Consider the following 25,268-nt stretch of genomic DNA (forward strand, 5'->3'; position numbering starts at 1 on the left):
GGCCTGGCTCACTTTCCTGCACAGAGTGTAGCTAATGTTAACAATCAGTGTCCGTGCAAGTGTCAGGGATGTGGCGATGGCCATGGCAGCCCTTTGGACGTGGCAGAGTGCGATCCGGGCAGCGTCTCGCCATCCTCACTGCTGAGCCTGCGCTCCTCCCGCGTGCGCCTGGGCGGGGGGCGGGTTCTTTCCTTCCTCGTGCGTCGGGGCGGGGGCGGGTTCCTGTTCCTTCCCTTTCCTGAAGGTGCTTGGCGCCGCCTCAGTCGGGCCTCTCTTCTTTATGCAGTGTTGGCCGCTATCAACTTGCAAAAAGTTCAGCGGAATACTTTCAATCAGCTTCATAAAGTCCAGGTAAGACATTTGAGACAGGCGGGTTTTACAGCTGCTCCTGCCATGACCGCCCTCGCCTGGGTAACTGGTGTTCCGTGAAAACAGCTTTGACAAGAAGCGCGCAGGTTTCCACCTGAGTCCTCGGCAGGTTCCAGGCCATGTGGGGAGCCTTTGGGGTGCGGAGGGAGGAGGGGAGCCGCGTGTTCACCTCCGCTTGTGGAGCACGTCACGGAGATGAGTGGGCAGGGCGAGGGGTGACGGAATCAGCGGGAGACGACGTTCCTGCCTTTGCCCTGTGAAGACGGAGCTGAGAGGGCCGTGCGCGTTGCTGATGGAGGCCTCCCAGGGAGTTCTCGTGGGGTTAGCCTGTCCCGCCACAGCATACACATCGTGGGAAGGGACGAGGGTTGTACCTGCGCTGATTTAACAGACGCGGATTGAGCGGCTCCCACCTTCCTCTCAGTGGGTGACCTCCCGTGACAGTTACAAAGAAGGACAAGCCACAGCCCAGCCTCGGGGAGTCCATCTGTCGTTTCTCTAGACTAGTTAGAGTGCGCGCTTCAAGACCAGGCCTGGTCACGGCCTCCTCTGCTTCCCACCCTTTCCTGGTTGTCCTTTGTGCCCAGGATGCCATCCAGCCCCCACGCCTTGGCCCACTGGGCCGCTGTGAGCCTCTGCCTCCGCTCCCAGCCCCACTACACCGCCCCTGAGGGCCTTCCTTCCATTCCCGCACACTGTGGCCCCCGGCCTAGCCAAAGACTCTGCAGCCCCAGAGCTCTGTCCCCAGCCTCCACCTGTATTGTAAATAAGAGTCATGAACCTTATTTCGTTTTTTCATCAATTTCTTTTTTTTTGAGACAGAGTCTCACTCTTGTTGCCCAGGTTGGAGTGCAATGGCGTGATCTCGGTTCACTGCAACCTCCGCCTCCTTGGTTCAAGCGATTCTTCCGCCTCAGCCTCCCGGGTAGCTGGGATTACAGGCACCTGCCACCACACCTGGCTAATTTTTGTACTTTTTAGTAGAGATGGGGTTTCACCATGTTGGCCAGGTTGGTCTCAAACTCCTGACCTCAGGTGATCCACCCACCTTGGCCTCCCAGAGTGCTGAGATTACAGGCTGAGCCACTGCGCCTGGATTTTCATCAATTTCTGTAGTTTCCAACTTGGTGAAAGGCAGGGGCCCTGCCAGAGCTCTGTGGATCTGTGGCTATCTCTAGTTTTTCAATACCTTTGCTAAGTCTTTTTCTTCCTTTTTGTTCTTTTTTTCTTGTCACTTTCTTTTAACAACTTAATTGAAATCTCATTTGTACACCATTAAATTCACCCATTGTAAGCATGTAATTCAACATACAGATTTCCACAACCATCACCACAATCCAAAATGTTCATTGCATTTAATGCTCGCTGCAGTTAATCCCGTCTCCAGCCCTGGGCAGCCACCAATCTGCTTTCTAGTTCTATAAATTTACCTTTTCTAGAATTTCACATAAGTGGGCTCATGCAGTATTTAGTCTTTTGCATCTGGCTTCTTTCATACAGGGTGGTGTTTTTTTGAGGTTTCTTTGAGGTCCATTTATGCATGTTGTAGCACGATTCAGTGCTTCATTTCCTTCGATAGTTGACTGGATTGTGCTTGGCTGTCATATATGTACAGTCATAGTCAAAACCAAAGGCCGTCCTGCTTTAGTGTGTTAATACGGTGACTGCGGTTTTTGCGTGTTGAACCAGTCTTTCATTCCTGGAATGAATCTCATCTGATTGTGAGCTATTATCATTTTCTATTTTGCCAGATTCAGTTTATTCATATTTTTTTTGAGAATTTTCGCTTCCATGTTTATGAAGGACATTGGTCTTTGGTTTTCTTTTCTTAAAAGGTATTTGTTTGGTTTTAGAATTAGGATAATGCTGGCCTCATAAAATGAATTTGGAAGTATGCTCTCCTTTTCTGTTTTCTGGAACAGATAGTGTAGAATTATTAGTGTTTCTTAATGTTTGGTAACTTTCATTACTGAAACTACCTGGACCTGAAGTTTTCCTTTTTAGAAGAATTTTAACTTGCAGTTCAATTTCTCTAATAGATACAGGAAAATTTAAGTTATTTTTTCTTGAGTGAGTTGTAGTAGTTTATGTCTTTCAAGGATTTGTTCTACTCATTTCATTCTATTCCATCTAAATTTTTGAATTCATGGGCATAGAGTTGTTTGTGATAATCCCTTGTTATCCTCTTGATGTGTTTGTTGTCATTAGTGATGACTCCTCTTTCAGTCCTAATATGGCTAATTTTGTGTATTTATTCTGGTTAGTTTGGCTAGAAGTTTGTAATTTTTTCGATCTTTGCAGAGAATCAGCTTTTGGCTTGATTCTGATTCCCTGTTATTTTTGTGTCTTTAACTTCCTTGGTTTCTGCTCTGAACTTTGAGCATTTTGTCCCTTCTGCTGCCTTCGGATTGCATTTGTTCTTTCACTTGGTCTTTCTGGTGGAAATTTAGCTTACTGAGTTGGAAGTTTTCTTCTCTTCTAATATAAGCATTAATGCTATACATTTCTCTGTACGTACTAGTTTTGTTGCATCTCATCAATTTTGATGGGCTGTGTTTTCATTGAGTTCAAAACATCAAAACATTTTTAAAAATTTCCCTTGAGACTGTTTATTCCATGCATCAGTCGGGAGGGCGCTGTTTCATTTTTGAGTCTTAGGGGATTTTCCAGCTGGTATTCCATAATTGATTTCTAGTTTAATACTGTTAAGGCCCAAGAACATAGTTGTATAACGTCTGTTCTTTTACATTTGTTAAGGTTTGTTTCATGGATCATAATATGGTCATTCTTGGTGAATGTTCCATGTACATTTGAGAGTAATGTGTAGTTTACATCTATTTATAAATTCCCATCAGGTCAAGCTAATTGATGATATTGGCCAAGTAATCACTATCCTTACTGATTTTCTGCCTACTCATTCCATCAATTATTATGAGAGGAATGTTGACATCTCCAAATATAATCATAGATTGTTTATTTTTCCTTTAGGCCTATTAGTTTTTGTCTCTGTTTTGAGGTGCATTCACATTTAGGATTATGATATTTTGTTGGAAGATTGGCTGCTGTATCATTATATAATGTCCCTCTCCCTTGTTCTGAACTCTATTTTGATGTAAATATAGCAACTAGCTTTCTTTTAATTAGTATTTGCATGGCATGTCTTTATCCTTTTGCTTTTTATATACCTTAAAATCTATATTTAAAATGGATTTCTTGTAGACATCGTATATTTACATATTGCTTTAAAAAATTCAATTTGATAGTTGTTGTATTTTAAGATAATGTGGCTACATCATTCACACTTAAAGTAGTTATTGAGATGGTTTGATTGAAATTTACCTCTTTGCAAATTCTTTTCTTCTTTGTACTTTGTTTCTTGTTCTTTTTTTCTCCCTTTTCTGGAGCTAATTGATAATTTTTTGATTCCATTTTATCTCTTCTGTAGACTTACTACTTACGTCAGTTTAAAAAATTGTAGCTGTCGACTTAGAATTTAAAATATAGGTCGGGCACAGTGGCTCACGCCTGTAGTCCCAGCACTTTGGGAGGCTGAGGTAGGCAGATCATTTGAAGTCAAGAGTTTGAGACCAGCCTGACCAACATGGTGACACCCTGTCTCTACTAAAATACAAAAATTAGCTGGGCATGGTGGCAGGTGCCTGTAATCCCAGCTACTCGGGAGACTGAGGCAGGAGAATTGCTTAAACCTGGGAGGCAGAGGTTGCACTGAGCTGAGTTCGTGCCATTGCACTCCAGCCTGGGCAATAGAGGGAGACTCCATCTCAAAAAAAAAAAAAAAAAAAAAAAGAAAGAAATATATATGTACATTTAAAAATTAACCTGAAACTACTAATCACACTAAGTGTAGATAGTATTAGGATTGTACAATAGTATCTTCATAATTCCCCACTTTAAAGATGTCTCTTCATTATTGTTTCTACTTCCATGGTTTCTGATGAGAAGTCAGTATTAATCCTTATCTTTTTTTTTTTTGGTCTTTTTTCTTCTGGCTACCTTTAGAATTTTCTGTTTGTCTTTAGTTTTCAGAAGTTTCAGTATAATATGCCTATATGTGGTTTGTTTCTTAAAATTTATCATGTTTGGTGTTCCAGGAGATTCTTGGATCGGTGGTTTGGTGAAATTTACCAAACATTAAGTAAGAAATAATAAAAATTCTACACAATATGTTCCAGAAAATAGAAAAGGGAGAGAATACTTCTTTTTTTTTTGAGACGGAGTCTTGCTCTGTCGCCCAGGCTGGAGTGCAGTGGCCGGATCTCAGCTCACAGCAAGCTCCACCTCCCGGGTTTACGCCATTCTCCTGCCTCAGCCTCCCGAGTAGCTGGGACTACAGGCGCCCACCACCTCGCCCGGCTAGTTTTTTGTGTTTTTTAGCAGAGACGGGGTTTCACCGTGTTAGCCAGGATGGTCTCGATCTCCTGACCTCGTGATCCGCCTGTCTCGGCCTCCCAAAGTGCTGGGATTACAGGCTTGAGCCACCGTGCCCGGCCGAGAATACTTCTAAACTCATTTTATGAGGTCAGCATTTTCCTAATTCCAAAATCAAATGAAAGCAACTAAAGAAAAGAAAACCAAAGACCAATTTCCCTTTTGAACATGGAAGCAAAAATTCTCAACAAAGGATGAGCAAATTGAATCCAGCAATATGTAAAATGATAATACATTACTGTTATAGTTTGGCTGTGTCCCCACCCAAATCTCAACTTGAATTGTATCTCCTAGAATTCCCATGTGTTGTGGGAGAGACCCAGTGGGAGGTAATTGAATCATGAGGGCCGGTCTTTCCTGTGCTAGTCTCATGATAGTGAATAAGTCTCACGAGATCTGATGGGTGTATCAGGGGTTTCCACTTTTGCTTCTTTTTTATTTTCTCTTGCTGCTGCCATGTGATAAGTGCCTTTCACCTCCTACCGTGATTCTGAGGTCTCCCCAGCCATGTGGAACTCTGTCCAGTTAAACCTCTTTTTCTTCCCAGTCTCAGGTATGTCTTTATCAGCAGTGTGAAAATGGACTAATACAGTTACATTCTAGTGAGAGTCATCCTAGGAATGCAAGATTAGGTAATTAATTTTGTAGAATTCTGAGCCATCACTTATTTAGATATTTTCTCTGCTCTCTCACCTTCTGCGGTTCAAATTGCACGTACATTAGATCACTTAGTATGGTCTCACAACTCTCGGATGCTGTTTTCCTTCCCACTGTGTTGTTTTCTCTTTATTTTTCAGTTTGGTTAATTTCTACTGACTTATCTTTAAATTCATTGATTCATTCCTCATGCCTGTTGAGTTTCGCGATGAACTTACTGAAGAAATTCTTCGTTTCTCTTGCTATGTTGTTGATTTCTAATATTTCCATTTGCTTCTTTCTTATAGTTTTCATCTTTCAGCCAGAATTACCTATCTGATCTTGCACGCTGTCTACCTTTTCCATGATAGGCTTAAATATATTAATCATAGTTATTTTGAATTCCTTGTGTGATAGTTAAAACATCTGTGTCTTATCTAAGTCTGTTTCTGATGATTGCTTTATCTCTTCCAAGTGTGTTCTTTTCTTGCCTTTTTGTATGTCTCATAATTTTTTATTGAAATCTGCACATCATGCATAGGACATGGATACTGTCTTGGAGATCAGCACGCCTTTCATTCTGCTAGGCCATGTGGGATTTTGTGTTCCTCTAGTCTGGAGTTGGGCTAGTTGTGAGGTTTGTTGTTGCTGTGTTATCCTTTGTGCATCATGGGCTTCAAATGTTTCTGGTGGTATCTTGTGTTGACAGCAAGTGCTGGTTAGGCAGAGGTTGTTTTCTCTATGTCTGCATTCCCCTCTGAGTCTCACCTTTGCATTGTGTCCCACAGAGAATCTGTTGCTTGTGACTCTCTCAGCTATAGTATGTGTTACTTTTTCTCCAGCTTGGTTAGCCTGCTGGTGAGGGAGCAAGGCTTTCCCTGATGTTCTGATTATGCCTTATTGTCAGCAGATGCTGTCTCTGGGTCTGAGCGGTGTGGCCTTTGCAGGTGCTCCTGCTCCTGCTCTTCTTCTAGTGGCAGATTTGATCTTAGCCTGTGTTCCTTCTTTCCCAAGGATAGGGCATCCCCCATCCCTTTTCCCAGATGCAGTGGATTTTATCCAGTTAAGCTGCCCTTAAGTGACAGCTTCTGTGCTGTTTCTTAGCCGATTAGGGCTTTTGTTCCCTAGGGAAGATGGGCTGGGAGAAGGTCTGGCAGTGGCGGTGGCTCCCTCCCCTCAGCCAACATCAGAAAGAAAGCTGTGTTACTTTGTTAGGCTTGCCATAACAAAGGACCATAGATTGTGTGGCTTCAACAGCAGACATTTATTTTCTCACATTCTGGAGACTAGATGTCTGAGATCAAGGTGCTAGCAGGGTAGGTTTCTTCTGAGGCCTCTCTCTTTGGCTTGTTGGACGGCTATCTTCTCCTCCCTGTGTCCTCACATGGTCTCTTCTCTGTGTGTGTCTGTGTCCTAATCTCTTCTTACAAGGACACCAGACATACTGGATTAGTGCCCATCCTATTGACCACTTTTTAATCAAGGCATCCACAGGCTGTTCTCCTCTGAGGCCTCTCCTGGCTTGCAGGTGGCCACCTTCTTAACGTGCCCTCGCATGGTCTTTCTGCCGTGAACATGAGACCCTGGTGTGTCAAAACTCCCTTTTCTTATGAGAACCCCAGTGACATGGGATTAAGACCCACACTAACAGCCTCCCTTTCACCTAATTACTTCTTTAAAGGCCTTGTCTCCAAGCACAGTCACATTCTGCAGTACTGAGAGTTAGGCCTTCATGTGAATTTGGCTGGGGAACACAATTCAGCCCGCAACAGACTTGCCCAGGATTCTCCCGAATCTCCCCTCAGAACAGCTGGTAGACTTGGGGAGTTAAAGTCAGCATGAGGGTGTCAGCCGCCACCCGTCTCAGCTCCCTTGACTTCGTGCTCTCATGCTGGCCCACACTGTCTTTGGCACTTCTTTAATATGATCTGTTGATACTATATTAGAGGATCTAGCCCCAGGTAAGCAGGTGGCTTGGGTCCAGCTTCTCCTGCAGGCATCAGGTTTTCCGTGGATTTTAGGTATTTGGTTGCCCTGTGACTTAGGTTCTCTGATGGACCCAGGAAGCCGTGAATTTACAGTTTTTCTAGCTTTGTCCTTGCGGTGAGGATGGGATTTATGTTTTTCCCACGGCTATATCTCTGAGCTGTACTCAGAAGTTCGTTTCCTTTTGAGTAAATGTGGTTGTTACAGTTTTTCTAGGACTATGTCCATTTCATTCAAACTAAAATATAATGGCATATAATTATGTACACTATCTTCATGTTTTTAATGGCCATATCATTTGTGCTGGTCTTTCCTTTTCATTTCTGATCTTAGTTATTTGTTTTTACTCTGTCTTATCAGTCTCATCAGAAGCATGTCGGTTCTTTTCAAAGACCGATTTTTCTTTTTAAATTGTCTCTATTGCAAATTAATTTCAATTTCACTGCTTCTGCTCTTAGGTTTATATTTCCTTTATTTATTTTACTCTTTTTGGTTTATTTTGCTGTTCTAATTTCTTGAGGTGGGTAATTAGCCTTCACATTTTATCTATGTTTTATTATGAACATTTAAGGGTATAGATTTCTCATTAGTTCGTGAGTTTTATATTTGGTATATTGGATATACTGTAATTCAGACTAGTTCGAACATTCAATACGATTGCTTCTTTGGCCTATGAGTATGTTTAGAAGTTAATTTTTAAATTTTCAGACATAGGGAGTTTTTCTTTTTTTTCCTTTATTTCACTGAAGTCAGAAAACATACTCTGTACCTTTTCAAACTTTTGTAAATTGTTTTCTTTGATTATTAATTCATTACTTTTTAATATGTTTAATGCTTTCTTATCAATTTTAATCATTATGTTGTTGAAGCTTAAAGTGGCTTCTCGCTGGCCTGCTGGAAGCACCTTCTACCTGGCTCCTCTCTCCTCTGACATGACCCCATCAGTCTTTCATAGTTTACTTGGTTTCCAGCCAAATACAATGTCCCCGACTCACCTGATACATTTCCAATCCTCAACCCAGAAATAGTGATCTCTCGTAAGAACCCTGTTGCTTCTGTAGAATACAAGCTGTGCTTACTATCCAATTGCTGTTACTTCTAAGCATTTGCAGTGTGTAGGGCCAGGATATTGGCATCTTATAAAAGAGAAAATTGTGGTTTCATTGATTTTTTAAAAAATGCAAATATAGAACTTATATTTTACTTTTCTGATTTATATTTTTATTTTTTCTCTGACTCTGGACATCGTAGATAACATTCACAATTTTATTATTCACTTAGTTCTACAATATATTCCTAATAGGTTTGAAATAACAACACTGATAATATTACTGAAAATAAGAAAATCTAATGATCTTAAAGATTTCTGTGGTTTTTCTTTTATCTTTAAGGTATATCACACAGAGAAATTCTATGTACTAAGGTAGTGAAAATTCTATGTACTAAGGTTACATGGAATAATTTCTTTGTTTTATGTAATTATTTTACCAACTTGATGTAGAGTTAGATTCATTTGTTTTCAGTTTTTGGGTGTGATTCTTTATTTTTTTATATTTAATTTTGTTTGTATTTATGTCCTATCAATGGTCAATTTTGGTAAATGCCCTATGTGCTTGTAATGAATGTATTTTGTGGCACTGGGTGCAGTATTCTGTTTAAGTTCTATGTCAATTTTATTTATTGTGTTATTCTAATTTTCTATTTCCAATTGATTGTTTTGGCTGGTTGTATTAGTCACTGAAAGAGATGTGTTAATATTTCTATCGTAATTGCAGATTTGCATATTGCTACCAGTAGTCCTTAGTATTTTACCTGTACTTTAGCAAATTTATCAAGTTTGCTTGATGTATTTTGAGGCTATGTAAATTTGGACTTGTTTTGTCTTTATGGACGTGACATTTTATCACTAGGGAGTCATCCTGTTTGTATGCAGTATTGCTTTTTGTCTTAAGATCACTTTGTCTGTCGTTGATATTGCCGTGCCAGACCTCTCTGATTAATATTTGAATGGTGTATCATTTTCTATATCTTCATTTGGTTTTTAATCTTGCTGTAATTCTACATTTTTCTTTAGATATCTCTCTTATCAGAGATCAGAAATTAGTTGAATATTTTTATTTTAGTCTGACACAAACTTTTATTTGGAGCTCTCAGTCACTCATATTTCATGTAATTCTTGTTAGACTGAAGTCAAACCTGCCATCTGATTATGTACTTTTAAATGTTTCTTTTCTTTTTCTTTACAATCTTGGCTTCTTTTTATGGATTCCACTATTTTAAAAAATCAATTTCTGTTTTTTCCTATATCATTCTGGAGTTACAGAGTCTGTTTTTTATCTTTTAAAAGTCATCCTTGAAATTTTAGTGTAAGTACGGAATCCCCTGCAATCTAAAGTTCTGCTCTCCGCCTGGATGGTACAAGTGTCTCAGAGCAAGCACTCTGACTCTTGTGTTTGATTTCTATCTTTTTAAAATTCTAAAAATGTTATGTATTTGTTTTATACGATCAATATTCATTTAGTTTTAGCCCAATATTTATCTTTTTGCTATTTATTATTTTTTATATCCTGGAGATTCTGCCCAGGATATAAAATTTTCTTCTGCTTGAAGTATATCCTTTAGTGATGTCTGTTTATGGCAGACTCTGTTTTTGGCTTCAGTCTCTCCCTGGCTCTGAATTCTTTATGTGGCAGTTTTTGTTCAGCCCACAGTCTGCTAACCTCCCTGCTGTTATGGAGAGGTCGTCTGTCACGCATTTTTTTTTTCTCCTTTATTGCTAAGATTTTTTGTTTTCTTTTTTATTTTCTTCAGGTGATCTATGTCTCTTTCTGAATATCTTTTTACTTATTATTCCAGTTTGTTGGGCTTCTAGAATGTATGTATTCCCAGCTGGTAGTTCTTCAAACATTGCTTCCGCGCTGTTGTCTCACTCCTCTCATCCTGGAATTCCAGCTAAATTCATTAAACCTTCTCAAATGTGGTGTATATCTCTTTAGTTTGTACATTTTTTTGTCTACTTATGCTGCTATTTGGATACTTTTTTCTGATTTATTTTCATGTACATGAATTCTCTTTTCAGCTGTATCTATGGTGATATTATATTTGATTTAACTTTGTAAAAATCCTCAGTGAGAGGGTTGGTCCAAATAACATAGATCATGTTTGTTGGAAATTGTAAGTCTTTGATTATATCTTTAAATATGTTTAAATTTTTAAAATTTGGTTTATTCTCTTTCTTTTCTTTTTTCTTTTTTTTTTTTTTTGGACACGGAGTCTCGCTCTGTCGCCCAGGCTGGAGTGCAGTGGCGTGATCTCGGCCCACTGCAAGCTCTGCCTCCCGGGTTCACGCCATTCTTCTCCCTCATCCTCCCGAGTAGCTGGGACTACAGGCGCCTGCCGCCACACCCGGCTAATTTTTTTGTATTTTTAGTAGAGACGGAGTTTCACCATGTTAGCCAGGATGGTCTCGAACTCCTGACCTCGTGAGCCACCCGCCTTGGCCTCCCAAAGTGCTGGGATTATAGGCGTGAGCCACCGCATCCGGCCTTTGGTTTATTCTCTTTAGGGATACAAGTTATGTGTAATGCAAAATTCTTCTGCCTTCCTTTCGCATCTCCTGCATCCATTTCTTTCTCATTCTTTCTACTCTCTGTTTGTTTTAACTGTGCTCACTTTTCACTCCTTTTCTTTTCATGTCTCTCACATGTTTATTTTTCTTTTAGCTGCTTCCAGTTTGGACTTAATATTTTCTATTTTATCTGTCTTAAAAAAATCTTTGCCAGGTCATATTTTAGCTCCTTATATTTTCTTATCATGTCTTCCTTGAGTACTTTTAGTTCTCTTTTTATGCTCTCCATTTATAGAGGTGATTGTTGCATTGGGATTTTTAACTTTATAACAATATTTTTGGGTCACAATTTTGACCTATGCTATAGAAAGTTTTTGGTGTCCCTCCTTTAATTTCTTTCCCCGTTAATAAAGAAAAAAACTCTTTTTCGTTAGAATTTTAAAAGTAGATTCTATTCTTGTTTCTTTTTTATTATTGTCTTTGATGGAGATGAATTCTTATTGGCTGAAGGACTCATGTGACTGTGCTAACAGTATATCTTAGTGGCATCCTGCTGTGGGCAGGGATGAATTCTTGTCTTTACCCATCTTCCTTTTTGCTTTCTCCATCCTCCCAGGGAGCCAGTGTAGATTGCAGGAGTGCTCTCAGATACCTCACAAGCAGCAACTTCTTCTTCCTTATAGTTCTTATCTGTGATTCTCCAATAGTTTTGTCCTTCTGAGCTTCTGACTCATTGAATTATGTAAAGTGTATTCCCTTCACCAGCTTGCGCACCCTGTTCTGTAAATGATAGTAAATGGCTGGTGCTGCACTATGGAGTATGCTTCTTACTTGGGAGAAATTTGTGCTGTGAGTCTTCCCTAAAATCTTCGACAAAGAGCATTTCTCGCTCTGTTTTTTGAACCCCTGACAGACCTTCAATGCTTTGCACTTCCTCCTCCTGATGTATATTTTGAAGTTCCGGATGCCTCTTAGCTCCATAGAGGATGTTGTTTGTGTTTCCATTTCTCAGTCCTTGTTTTGATTTGGAAGATTTCCAAGAGGAGAATATCAAACCCACAGCACAATTTTAACACCAGAAGTCAGTCTTTCCTCTTGAGTACAAATGGAAAATTAAGGATCTGTATTTACTTAATAAAATTTCACAAAGAGAAAATAATTAAACTACAAATAAAGAAGAAAATGGAAATCAGGGAACATGGAGTTAATTCAGGCAAGAGAATAGAGTAGTAAAAAGGCTTATTAATATGCAAAGAGATGTGAATAAGATTATACACGAACAAGAGTGGGCTGTTAAGAGGGACAATCAGGGAACCAAAAACAACTGTTTGAAATTAAAAAACCTAGTATTTGAAATTAAAAATTAAATATAGAAGTTGGAAGGTAAAGATGATAAAATTTCCTAATATTACTATTAGTATAAGCCAACAAAACATAAAAGAGACAAGATAAATGTCTTACAGGATTATTGTAGGAGACCCAACGTCTTATTAATACTGGTTGCAAAAAGAGTGGACAAAGAGCATGGAGGAAAGGAAATTGCAAGTAACGTAAGAATTTCCTTTACCTGAAGTATCTGTACATCTAGATAAAAAGCATATCTCAAAGTAAGCACAGTAAGTGATGAAAAAGACCTAAATTGTGAAATTAGCATCTTACAGAGAGAAAAACCACATGCTTACATACCAAGCAAAAATAATTAGAATGGCATAGGATTGTAAAATACTGGATAATAGGAAGCAATGGCATATGCCTTTAAAATTTGAGGCTAAATGAATTTTAACTTAGAATTTTATACCCAGTCTAAATATTAATTGCGTTGATAGCCAGACATGTAAGGACTCAGAATATTTATTTTCCACTCATCCTTTCTATGGAAGTGTTTGAAGGAGGAAATGAGAAATGAAACCAAGGCAGAAGAGAACATAGGATCTGGAAAACATCATAATCCAAATTCAGGGAGCAGCTAACAAAAGTCCTAGGCTGACAACTCTTTGGGCTTAGAGCAGCAATATGCTAGAGGACTCCAGGAGTGCAGTGGAGAATGCGTGCTGAGTGGCTGACATATCACCCAGGAGAAGCTCAGCTACGATCTTCCAGTTTAATATCCGCGGCACAGCAACAGCCAGGCCTACTGTGGAGGAGGTGTCACCTTTTAAAAACAGAATCTACATTCAGCAGCACTGAAAATGCTAGGCTGGAAGTGGAGTGCAGGTGTCAGGCTGAAATTTCAGCCTGTGGAATCTGAGTTTCTACATAAGGAATCGCGGTCAGGTCCTTGTGTATCCAAAACTCATTCTTGCAACACCTGCCTTGGGTGAGACAGGGTTGAAATGGCTGATGGTGCTTTGCAGGTATAGTGGGGAAGACATGAAGCTGAAGACCGTGGACATTTAGGAGTAGAGGAACCAGAGCTGTGAATGACGGCCAAGGGGTAATGGGCAGGGGGTGGGGGGAGAAATAATGGATCAAAAAGGGAAAGCTCTGAATTGGGGAAAAGGAGAAAAGCATGAGTTCCTTAAGTTCTTATCTATTGTATTCAGGTTTTCTGATTTTTCTTTTTTGTTTTTTGCCAGACTTAGTATTTGTTTTGGTTTGTTTTTAGAGAGATAAGCCCCTTCTGGTTATGGAATACTGGGTTGGCTGGTTCGACAGATGGGGAGATAAGCACCATGTTAAAGATGCAAAGGGTGAGTGTTTTGCAGTGTTTGACTCCAGGAAGAGATGGCCCCGGATCCCGTGAGAACTCATTCACACAGTTCTCTGCTAATTGATTCATTTGATCAGCCATAGATATTCATGCAACTTTTTATATACAAGCACTCAGCCAGGCCCTGAGGATGCTCTGGTGGATAGAAATTACATGGTTCCCACCCCCCCAACAGAGTATAAGTTAGTGAGGTTCACAGATCATTACAGAGTAAAACAATCAATATATAGTTCCATGTTTGGCTGATACTTTGAAGCAAACAGTCAGGGTGCAGTGATAGAAAAGACAGAAGAGAGACCTGCCCAGGTAAAGTTAGGTGGCCACCGAAGGTTCTCTGAAAATGTGACGTCTGAGGAAGGTGGAACATTAATCATCTCTAGCAGTGCATAGGCCCTGTCGATGGCATTGTCAACTAAGCATTAATAGTTAGGGGACAACATGCAGCGATGGCCAAGAGCATGGATCTTGGAGCCAAAGAGATCAGGTTTTAATCCCAGCTCTGGAGTGCTAGCCATGGGACCTCATGCAGGCTTCCTTCATTTTAAGTCTCAGTGACCTCATCCAAATGTGAAGATTATCATAAAACCGACCTCATGAGGCTAGTGTGAGGATTAAGTGCTGCCACTTAGAGCAATGCCTGGCAGTCATTTGCTTAATAACCATATGTGTCTACAGAAGATATTTTGAAAGAGCTATTATGAAAACAAACCCACTTGTATCTGAAGTATAGAAAAATATTGAAAAATACTTGGGGACTGAGAAAAGCCTGTTTTGGGTTGAAAAATAGAAAAAGTCAAGAGAAAATGCCATTATCACCACCAGTACCACCAACAATAATACCATCACTACCACCAACAATAATGCCAGCAACAATACCACCACCACCACCACCACCACCACCACCACCACCACCACCACCACCACCAAATAACAGTTTTCTGGTCTCTTGTATGGCAGGCACTGTGCCTTTTTTCCACATATATTACCTCATCAATGAATTTTCTCATCAGTCCCATGATATAGTTGGAATTAATACATTCATTTAACAGATCAGGAAGCAGTGGCGTTGAGAAAGAAAATGGGTTGACCAAGTCATACAAATAGTAAAGAGCATAGCCAGAATTGACTCCCACTCTGAATGACTTTTAACCTCCTCCTTCCCACTGTGGCCAGTGGAGAGATGGTAGTAGCTGTTTAAACACAGTAAAAAATGGAAGTTTTTGTGGCTAAAGATTAACAGCAACCACTCGTGGACTATTGCAGTGTTTCCAAGTCAGTGTTCCCAGAAACATTGTACTGGAAGGTAGTAATGAGGGTATACTAATTGTAAGTATGATTTCAAAAAATTTAAGGAAAATTAGATATGTAAGTGACATGAGAATTCTTAGGGTATTATTTAATAGATGTAGGTTGGAGTCAAATTATGTCGATACGTTGGAAAAAAAAGTTCAAAAATCTTTTGGGATTGATAGGATTTGGTGTCCTAGAGTAGTTCTGGCCAATTCTGCCTATTTCTTTGTTGGAATCTTTGTAGAGGTGGAGTGATAACACATTTGCAGTAGGTCTTTAACGTCATCAGCAGGTTCTTGGAAACTTTAAAAATGATGCACAGCACATCCTCATGTAATACCATCTTCTTCAACATCGTTTCATTCTAAAATTGAGATAAAAATTGGTTTTGTTTTATATTATTTCACTTAAAGTCTCCATTCCCAAGAATGTGTACAGCTGTGAAGCAAGGAGTTACTGTAATTGATTGCGGAGTGGGGTTGGAAATGATAAGAGTTTGCCAGAGACTTCTTTCTCCTCTCAATTTCTAACATTCTCTATGTTTTCGTCTTCCCCTTTGCAGAGGTTGAACGTGCTGTGTCTGAATTCATCAAATATGAGATCTCCTTCAACGTGTATATGTTCCATGGTGGAACCAACTTTGGTTTCATGAATGGGGCCACAAATTTCGGGAAGCACACTGGCATTGTCACCAGCTATGGCAAGTGTCTGCCGGTGCAGTAGTCTCTCCAGCATGGGCGGTGCTAGGGCTTTACAGAGGAGGCTCTGGAAGCCTGTTCTGGCGTCACTGGGTTCTTGACCTCTAATCTATGCTGAGTACTGAGGATTTTCCTATCTATTTTCCTTCCTTCTGTATGTTCATAATGCCCCAACAGGCTGTCATTGCAGTAGACAGGGCTTTCTAGGACTTAGAGCTCCGCTTCACGCATCTCGTATAATGCCCTGTTGGCTTGAACCTCTGAAGAGAGGCAGGGTAGGAACGGCGACTGCCGTAAAGGCACAGACCTGCATGGCCGGGCAATACCAGCTGAACAAAGAAAAGAGTATCCATTGCAGGGCTGTCCACTCTTCTGGCTTCCCTGGGCCACATTGGAAGAAGAAGAATTGTCTTAGGCCACACATAAAATACACTAACAGTAATGATAGCTGATGAGCTTAAAAAAGTGCAAAATGTTTTAAGAAAGTTTATGAATTTGTGTTGGGCTGCATTCAAAGCTGTCCTGGGCCGTCTGTGGCCCGTGAGCTGTGGGTTGAACACGTTTGCATTAGAAAGTGAAATCGGGGCACGCCCAGTGTCACGGCAGCCTCGGGGTCCCAGGAAGACTTGTGGGAAGTGTCCTTAGATTGGCCTCACACACTCACGTGGGATGGAGGGTGTCTTCCTTCTCTCTCACTCTCAGTGGCCCTGGCCGTCTCCAGCCGGCGGTGCTGAAACAGGGCCTGCCGCGGGGACTGCGTGGCTGGTGACTGGCCCCGGTGTCTTGCAGACTATGATGCTGTGCTCACGGAGGCTGGAGATTACACAGAAAAATATTTCAAGCTTCAAAAACTCTTGGGATCTGTCTCAGGTACTCAGCACCCATTTAACTTACGGGCCAGCCCTCCCCATGAGGAGTCTCCGTTCTGTGGAAAAGTGAGGAGGGCGCGGGTCTGCCTTGTGGGCAGCAGTTACGCCGAGCTCCCGAGAACAACGGCAGCCTTAACTTCGAACCCTGGGCTTAAAGTCTGTGATTTTTGAAATAAGGGTTTCTAAGCATTTTATAAGCCTCAGTTTCTTCACTGAAACATAAAGGTAGTAACCTTGGTCTCCTGTGATGACTGTGAAGGCTGAGTTACTCTTTGTAAAGCTCTCAGTACCATGGATGACATAGTAATCCCGAATATGAAAGCAAAGGCCGTGCTGGATAGGCATGGGGGGCTTAGAGAAGGCAGTGGTCATCTCAGGCACTTTTTGCCCTGTGCCCCATCTCCATTGCAGCAACTCCCCTGCCCCAAGTACCCAAACTTACTCCCAAGGCTGTGTATCCCCCCATGAGACCGTCGCTGTACCTCCCGCTGTGGGATGCCCTGTCCTACTTAAATGAGGTGAGTGCTGCTTGGCCACAGGAGGTGGAGTGGCCATTGGAGGGATGGGGCAGGGATTCCTTCGGGAAACTGTTTTATTAGGAAGTGGGAAAACAAATCCTCTGCGTTTCATTCAGATTTAGAACTGGGGGACAAGAGCCACCACCTCCTTCTGGGTGGACTGTGAAGGGGTTTGTCCTTGGAGTCAGTGTGCAGGGGACGGGCAGCAGGATGTTAGAGGATCCTGGGTTCCTGCTCAGATGAACCTGTCTGGAGATGCTCTTGTTTAGACTGCGTGGTCCTTATGAAATCCACATAGGAAAAGCTGCTGAGCTGGGATTGGGAGAACAGCTTCTGCCCCCGCTTTGCCAGCAGCTGGGCCTGGACTTCCTCGGTCACTGCTCCTCCTTTTCCATCAGCCTTCCTGTCTTATTTTGAAGAAAGGTGAAAGCTGCTTGGAACTGAAACTGTAGCCCTTGAATTCACATTGGTTTTACCTCTGCTATCACTAATTTGGAGAAAAGGTAGTGACTGGTACACTAAAGAAACTACATTTATTTAATGTAACTAAATTTAATTTAGTGAAATAAACATTTGCTTGGTGCATAATTCATTGCTAGACTTCAATATTTTAGAATACAATTTATTTACTCTTTTTTTTCTTTTTCTTGAGACAGGGTCTTGCTCCAAGGCTCTGGCTGGAGTGCAGTGGCACAATCATGGCTCACTGCAGCCTTGAACTCCTGGGCTTAAGCAATCCTCCTGCCTCAGCTTCTTGAGTAGCTGGGATTACAGGAGGGCACCAACACGCCCAGTTAAGTTTTTAAATTTTTTGTAGATACAGGGTCTCACTATGTTGGCCAGGCTGGTCTTAAACTCCTGGCCTCAAGTGATCCACCTGCCTTGGCCTCCCAAAGTGCTGGGATTACAGGCACGAGCCCCTTTGCCCCATCTATTTCCTCTGTTAATCAGTTCTTAGGATGATAGCGATTGCTCCTGCATCACTGTGCCCTGCAGTTCCCGGAGTTTCCTGGGCAGGGAGATGTCAGCACAGAGCAGTATCACATGCCGTCTGTTTTATCATTTCCCATTCAGAGAACCCTTGGGGACCATTAGGTGGGACCACACCAAATGACAGGGTCTTAGAAAGGAGGATCCTGACTTCTCAGCCCTCGGGCTTCTGTTCCTGCCATTTCTTCTCATAGCCAGTCAAGTCCCATCAGCCCGTCAACATGGAGAACCTTCCCATAAACAATGGGAGTGGCCAGTCCTACGGCTTTGTCCTGTACGAGAAGTCCATCTGCTCTGGAGGCCGCCTCTGTGCCCACGCTCATGACATGGCACAGGTAGGGCCAACAGGCTCCCTGTGTGGGAAGCAAAATGCATCACCTCCCCATGCTGTTGGGCAGGGTAGTTGGTTGAGGTGCACGTTGCTGTTTGATGACCTACTATATGGGAGGCACTGGGACTAAAAAGTCAGGCCAAATAGACTTGCTTTCTGCTTTATCACCACCGAGAGTCTCTTCGGCCTCCACGCAGCTTCATGCCATCTGTGAACACCACAGCTGGTCCCTGCCTTCATACTGACCTCCTTCTGCCAAAACTACGGCCTCTGTTTTCCCTTTCTTCAGGTGGGCCTAGCCGTCTGATGCCGGCTCTTCTTTTGCAGGTGTTCCTGGATGAGACAATGATAGGGATTCTGAACGAGAATAATCAGGACCTGCACATTCCTGAACTCAGGGTATGTAATTTGAGAGCCCAGGTGATGCCCTTGACCGCCCTCAAATGCAGACGGAGCCTGGTCCTGAGATAGTCAGCCTCCCTTCTCCACCCCTGCTGTTGGTACTGCTCCTCACCTGGGGCTGCGGCAGGAAGTGTGCAGGTCTGGAAGCCTAAGTGCCCCCCAGGCCCTGGTCCCTCAGGAGCTACCGGGTGCTGGAAGGGAGGGGGTTTCCTCACTAAGCCCTGAGCCTGTCCTCAGCCCCTGGTTGGGTTTCTGAGCTTTTAGGGTTGGTTAGAGGCACAGCTGAGTCTCTGCCTTTCCCAGTAGGGTCAGCAGAGGGAAAGGGAAGATTGACTGTGGGAACACAGGCAGTCCTTAGGTGACAGGGAAGACTGCTGGGCTCTGGAGCCTCCTTTTCTCCCATGTGTCTCTCCATGTGGAACTCAGCAAAAAAATGGGTTGTCGGGTAGACGCCCTCCATGGCGCGTGGTCTCCATGACCTGGCCTGTCTCAGCAGGACTGCCGATACCTGAGGATCCTGGTGGAGAATCAAGGACGAGTCAATTTTTCATGGCAAATACAGAATGAGCAGAAAGGTGGGCTCTGGCTGTGGCTTCTCCTCAGTTACTCAAAACCGAAGACCCGGGCTACGCACTGGGGTTGGGGGGGAAAACCAGCCCCTCAGTAGTGGGCTACCCCGGTCCTGGGAGCGGAGATGCAAAATCCGCCCCTCGCCCTTGTCTTGCCTTCTCTGATCTCTGGGGCCAGAGGGTGGAGCCAGTGCATTCGGTGCTGGCTTGTCCGGGAGCAGGGCCAGTTTCCTTTTGGGAGTTTCAGGAGAAGTTCAGTACTAAGTGGGGGAACTTTCTGGGTAGTGTGGAAACGTGTAGGTAAAACCTTCAGTCAAAGCAGGTCAGACAAACGTTTGCCCTCCTGGCTGAGCCCCTGTCCTAAGGCACATACATGTCTGCATTGCTTTGTCCCAGATGCTAGTCCAGTCCTGGCTCATATTCTCTTTCTTGCCTCCCATCTGCATCTGCAGGAATAACTGGATCTGTCAGCATCAATAACTCTTCTCTGGAGGGCTTTACCATCTATTCCCTGGAGATGAAAATGAGCTTCTTTGAGAGGTATGCTCCAGCTGGCCCCCCGTGCACACTTCAGTGATCAGGGAACTGAGAGATTTCAGATTCCTCACTGCAGATGAAGAGTCCGAGATACAGAGACTGAGTGATTTACTCCAGGCTGTCAGGCACTGCGGCATCAGAACTAGGGCCCTGAAGCAAGTGTCCTGATTCCGATTTTAACGTGTCTAGCGTGTCTAGTCTATGCTAGCTCATTGAAACAGAATATTTGGCTCGGCCCAAGCCACCTGGGGTGGGTACTGGGAACTGGGTTGGGAAGGGGCTTCCTCTCCCCCATGACTTGGCCTTCCTTCCAGGCTCCGCTCTGCCACCTGGAAGCCTGTCCCAGATAGCCACCAGGGCCCGGCCTTCTACCGTGGGACCTTGAAGGCTGGCCCTTCTCCCAAGGACACCTTCCTGAGCCTGCTGGTAGGTGACGCCCTCTGCTGCCCTGGTGTTCCAAACACCGATTTTATTTTTAAAGGGTTCTGGAGCAAAGCCAGTGTTCCTGGAGGAATACTTCCCTTTCTTTTCCACCTCTTCCTCATCTCCAACCGAGCATTCCAACATTGATCAGTCTTCCTAATTTATCACTATTTAGAGAATAACACATCAAAACACAATTAAAAATTCGAACAAATAACAAGGGGGAGAGAGCAGAGCATGACGTTCCCCTCTGCACCCACCCCCATTCCAGTTAGTCTCTGCTTCTCAGAACTCAACACTGCCGACAGTGGTATATTTTTGTATATAACTTTGCCTGAACACACACATACACAATTGTTTTGACACTAATAGAATTGTACCGTGTATTCTGCAACTTTGTTTTTCTGTGTGGGGTGAGTTGGTAGGTTAGTTTTTACCTAGAATATCTTTTTCTGTATAAATACACATAGATAACATAAACGTACAAAATGTGAATGTACAGATCAACAAATGATCACAAAGTGAACACCATATAATTATCATTGAAATTTAAAAATATTGTTAGCACCCCTCCCAACCACTGCCCCCTTCTCTGCAAAGGTCACCACTACCTTGACTTCCAACACCCTAGGCCAGTGTCTCCTATTTTGACTTTATGTAAATGGAATCATACAGGGCATCTTCTTTTTAATATTTTTTTTGTTCAGTGTTGTGAGGTTCAGCCATTTATCGATTTTGCAGTGATTTGTTCCTTTTCACTGTTGTACTGGGTTCCTTTAGTAAATACGTGATGATTTAACCATTTTACTTTCTCTGGACATTTGGATTATATCTGGGGCTTGTCTATGATAAATCGTTAAGACTTACTTTGTGTTTATGTTCATGACTGAGATCTCCCTGTCAGGTTTTGGTGCCAGGTTTAGGGCTCTCCTACAGGATGTAGGAAGGGGATTTGTATAAGACAAGTACCACGTATACATGTAATGGAGTTCATTAGTGAAGCCTTCTAGAGCTGGCATTTTCTTTTTGAGAAAGTCTGCGAGTGTGGATTCAATCATTGAAAGATTAAAGTACTATTCGGATTTTGTTTCTTGTAAAGTTAGCTTTGAGAAAATATATTTTTCTGGAAATTTTCCCATTTCATCGAAATTTTCAAATACGTTGCCTTTAAAATCTTCATGTTTGACGTTGAGATCATTGGTACTCACATGTCCCTTGTCATTGTTACAGGATACCGAGGCGCTCTTTTTCTTGATGATTCTCACCAGAACACTATCAGTGTTATTAATCGTTCAAAGTACAGTGTTTGGCTATGACTCTTACTATGTTACGTATTTGTTTTTTGATTCTTTAATTTCTGTCATTATCTTTATTATTCTGTTTATTCAATTTCTTAGTTTAGGATTAATTTGCTTTATTTTTATAATGTCATAGATACTTAGATCATGGATTTTTAGTCTTTATTCTTTCTAATTATATTAATTTAGGTTATTAATCATCATTTAAGCATGGATTTGGTTGCATCCCATAAGTTTTAAAAAGACTTTTTGAGGTAAAATTGCATAACATAAAATTAGCTCTGTTAAAGTGAACAATTAAGTCACATTTCGTGCCTTCACAATGCCATGCAGCCACTATCTCTAGTTCCAATTCATTTTCATTATCCTAAAGGAAACCCTATAACCATTTGGCAATTACTTCCCCATTTTCCTCTTCTCCCATCCCCTGGCAACAGCAATCTTTTTTTTTTTTTTTTTTTTTTTGAGGCGGAGTCTCACTCTGTCACCCAGGCTGCAGTGCAGTGGTGCGATCTCATCTCACTGCAAGCTCCGCCTCCTGGGTTCACACCATTCTCCTGCCTCAGCCTCCCGAGTAGCTGGGACTACAGGCACCCGCTGCCAGGCCCGACTAATTTTTTGCATTTTTAATAGAGATGGGGTTTCACCATGTTAGCCAGGATGGTCTCGATCTCCTGACCTCGTGATCCGCTCGTCTCGGCCTCCCAAAGTACTGGGATTATAGGCTTGAGCCACTGCGCCCGGCCACAGCAATCTTTTTATTATCTTTATGGATTTGCCTATACCGGAAATGACTCCCATACCATCTTTTTTTTTTTTTTTTTTTTTTACATAGAATAAGAATAAATTTAATATGTATTTTTTTCATGACTTAGGAATTATATTCTTCAAAGCAAGAATTCCGAATGTACATAATTATAAGCCATATTAGTGTATTATTAATTTTTATATTATACTTTCCATTATATGGGTAGTGGTTCATATTGAAATACAGAAAAAATAAGTTGTAGTAAGACAAGTGATGTCTATATAGAAAGAGATGAATCATTTTAGTGTCTTATTAGTTGGATAGTTGCTGCTTTAGGGTTGCCGTGTTAGCTTGACATTTTAATCATAAGTACAAATTCTATCTAAAAAATAATGAAGGTTTCGTAAAAACAGCTGATACTAAAGGTGAGCACCTCACATGTCGGTGCTTCTCTGAAGGTATCAAGTTGACCTTGGTGTGGGCATTTTAGAATGTCTTAAAGACGGTTTTGTAAGGAGCTGGCAGGCAAATTAAGCCCAACGAAAGAGAAGGTCTGCAGTTTATCCTGCAGGTTAGGGCCAATCTTGAGTCTGCTGGGAATTATAAAATACCTACTCTTGCTCTTTCACCTCTAAGTTTTAGGTTGGAATTTCACTTTTCCTTCGTATGGCTGTACGGATTGTTGACGGTCACATGCTTCACAAGGACTTGCACATAATGACAACTTCCATGTTTTTGGGGACATAGAGAAGCTTCCTTGGGACCAGAACTTTGCCATAGTAGGGCTGTACTGTCTTCTCGTATTAAGGGAAATAGTGTAGACTGATGGTACCATTTGGCAGGTAGTGTTCAGCCTAAGGCACTGGATGTCCTGGTGGCACTGTCCAGAAAGCTGCAGGCCACTCTGGGGGCCATGTTGTTGCTGGGGAGAAACATGATGATCTTTCCCAATAAATTTATACTTTTTGTGGATTCTTGGCACTGTTTAAGTTCCTTTCTTTTCAGGCTGAAGGACTTCCTTTAGCACGTCTTGTAAAGCAGGTCTAGCGGCGATGAACTCCCTCAGTTTTTGTATGTCTGGAAGTCTTTATCTCTTCTTCATTTTTGAAAGACAGTTTTGCTGGGTGTAGTATTCTTGATTGCCAGTTGTTTTTCTTTCAGCATTTTAAATATATCGGTTCATTCCATGCTAGCCTGCAAGGTTTCTACTGAAAAATCTGCTGATAGTCTTATACCCTACAAGTTTCTCTCTATTTTATTGTCATCATCAGTGAATTCAAATATTTCCCAACTTCCTTTGTCATTACTTGTTAGACTTATGGTTTATTTAGAAGTGATTTTCTTAATTTCCAAGAATTTGGATATTTTATAGTTATCTTTTTGTTACCAATTTCTTGCTTAATTGCATTATAGTCCGAGAAGTTTAGGTGAAAACTAGTTTAACACAGGATCAAGCTTGTAAATATTCTGAGGTATACTTGAAAGAATATGTGTATACTGTAGATGTTAGATCAATGTTCTATTATGTCAATTAGTTCAATTTTGTTAATCATCTTTCATATGTTTTATATCTTTATTGATTGTTATTTGCTTTGCCTACTGACTGTTGAAAGGTTGTATAAAAATTTCCTACTATGGTTGTAAATTTGTTTATTTCTCTTTATTATTCTGTCAATTTTGCTGATATGTTTTGTATCTATGCTTTTATCTTATGTATGTTGTATATACATTTATGGTAAATTAAGAATGTTACCATCATGAAATGTCCCTCTTTATCTCTAATAATGCTTCTGGCCTTAAAGTATTATTTTTCTGAATATTAACAGAGCTATAGCAACTTCCTTTTGGTTAGGGTTTACATATCTTTATCCATTATTTTTCTTTTATTTTTTCAATACCTTATGTTTTTGATGCTTCTCTTATATGTAGCATATAACTACTTTATTTGAAATCAAGTCCAGAAACCTTTGTCCTTTAATTTGGAGCATTTCAGAGGCTCCAGTTGTATATGCTATAGACCGTTTTGTTATATCCCAGAATAAGCAGGTGCCTCTAGTGGAAAACTGCCTGGATGTCTCCTTGTCTCTCCATTTTCTTCTTCTAGATTTTGGTCCTATAATTCTTCATTATATTGTAAGCAGATTTTTAAAAATGTGCAGCTTTTATATTAATAGCCACTGTCAGCAGTGGTGTTCATCACTATTACCTGATATTTATTTCTGGAAGTAGGAGATCTGCTTTTTAAAATATATGACATTATATATCACATAACAGGAACAACAGCAGCCCTACCATCAGAGGGTTGGTTCTATTTATGTTTTTCTCTTTCGTTCCTAGAGTGCAAGGTAGAAATTCTATAACATATCCCACTCTAAACTCACCTCCCTTTGAGTGCCATAAAGGGTCTCAGTCTTGTTCTCACTCCCCAAGTGCCTTAGGTTTTACCTTGCTAAGGTGAACCTGTTTCCAAATCTCAAGCCACCGTTCCTTTCAGAACTGGAATTACGGATTCGTGTTCATCAATGGGCGGAACCTTGGGCGGTATTGGAACATTGGGCCTCAGCAAACACTGTACCTTCCTGCAGTCTGGCTTCATCCGGAAGACAACGAGGTACGTCGCCCAGTCTCCGCCTTGACATCTCATAAACTTTCAGATCAAAATGTGAGTTGCAGTGTCTTTTCCATCCTGTACTAAATAGGCTTCACCTTTCCCACCGTCAGCCTTTCTTTTCTTCTCAGGTCATCTTGTTTGAGAAGATGCTGAGTGGCTCAGACATCAAATCTACGGACAAGCCCATGCTGTAAAACCGTGTCTGAACATATTTTTTGGGTTGCTGGAGTTCATCTGTAAGTCATTTTTGAGGAATAAGATTTATA

The 25,268-nt window shown here is 41.6% G+C and overlaps 1 protein-coding gene across 1 annotated transcript in view; it reads left to right on the forward strand.

Moving 5' to 3' along the window:
* GLB1L3 (galactosidase beta 1 like 3) overlaps positions 1-25,196 on the forward strand; it is a 38,488-nt gene extending 13,292 nt beyond the window's left edge. Inside the window, exons 9-20 of the mRNA XM_025357562.1 lie at positions 287-351; positions 13,614-13,698; positions 15,571-15,708; positions 16,496-16,576; positions 16,987-17,093; positions 18,278-18,418; positions 18,742-18,813; positions 19,313-19,391; positions 19,838-19,925; positions 20,237-20,348; positions 24,886-25,002; positions 25,131-25,196. Coding sequence (XP_025213347.1) covers positions 287-351; positions 13,614-13,698; positions 15,571-15,708; positions 16,496-16,576; positions 16,987-17,093; positions 18,278-18,418; positions 18,742-18,813; positions 19,313-19,391; positions 19,838-19,925; positions 20,237-20,348; positions 24,886-25,002; positions 25,131-25,196 — 1,151 coding nt within the window. The remainder of the gene's footprint in view (positions 1-286; positions 352-13,613; positions 13,699-15,570; positions 15,709-16,495; positions 16,577-16,986; positions 17,094-18,277; positions 18,419-18,741; positions 18,814-19,312; positions 19,392-19,837; positions 19,926-20,236; positions 20,349-24,885; positions 25,003-25,130) is intronic.
* Positions 25,197-25,268: the final 72 nt, after the last annotated feature.

The sequence above is a fragment of the Theropithecus gelada genome, chromosome 14 (assembly GCF_003255815.1).
Source record: "Theropithecus gelada isolate Dixy chromosome 14, Tgel_1.0, whole genome shotgun sequence".
In the NCBI taxonomy this organism is placed as follows: Eukaryota; Metazoa; Chordata; class Mammalia; order Primates; family Cercopithecidae; genus Theropithecus; species Theropithecus gelada.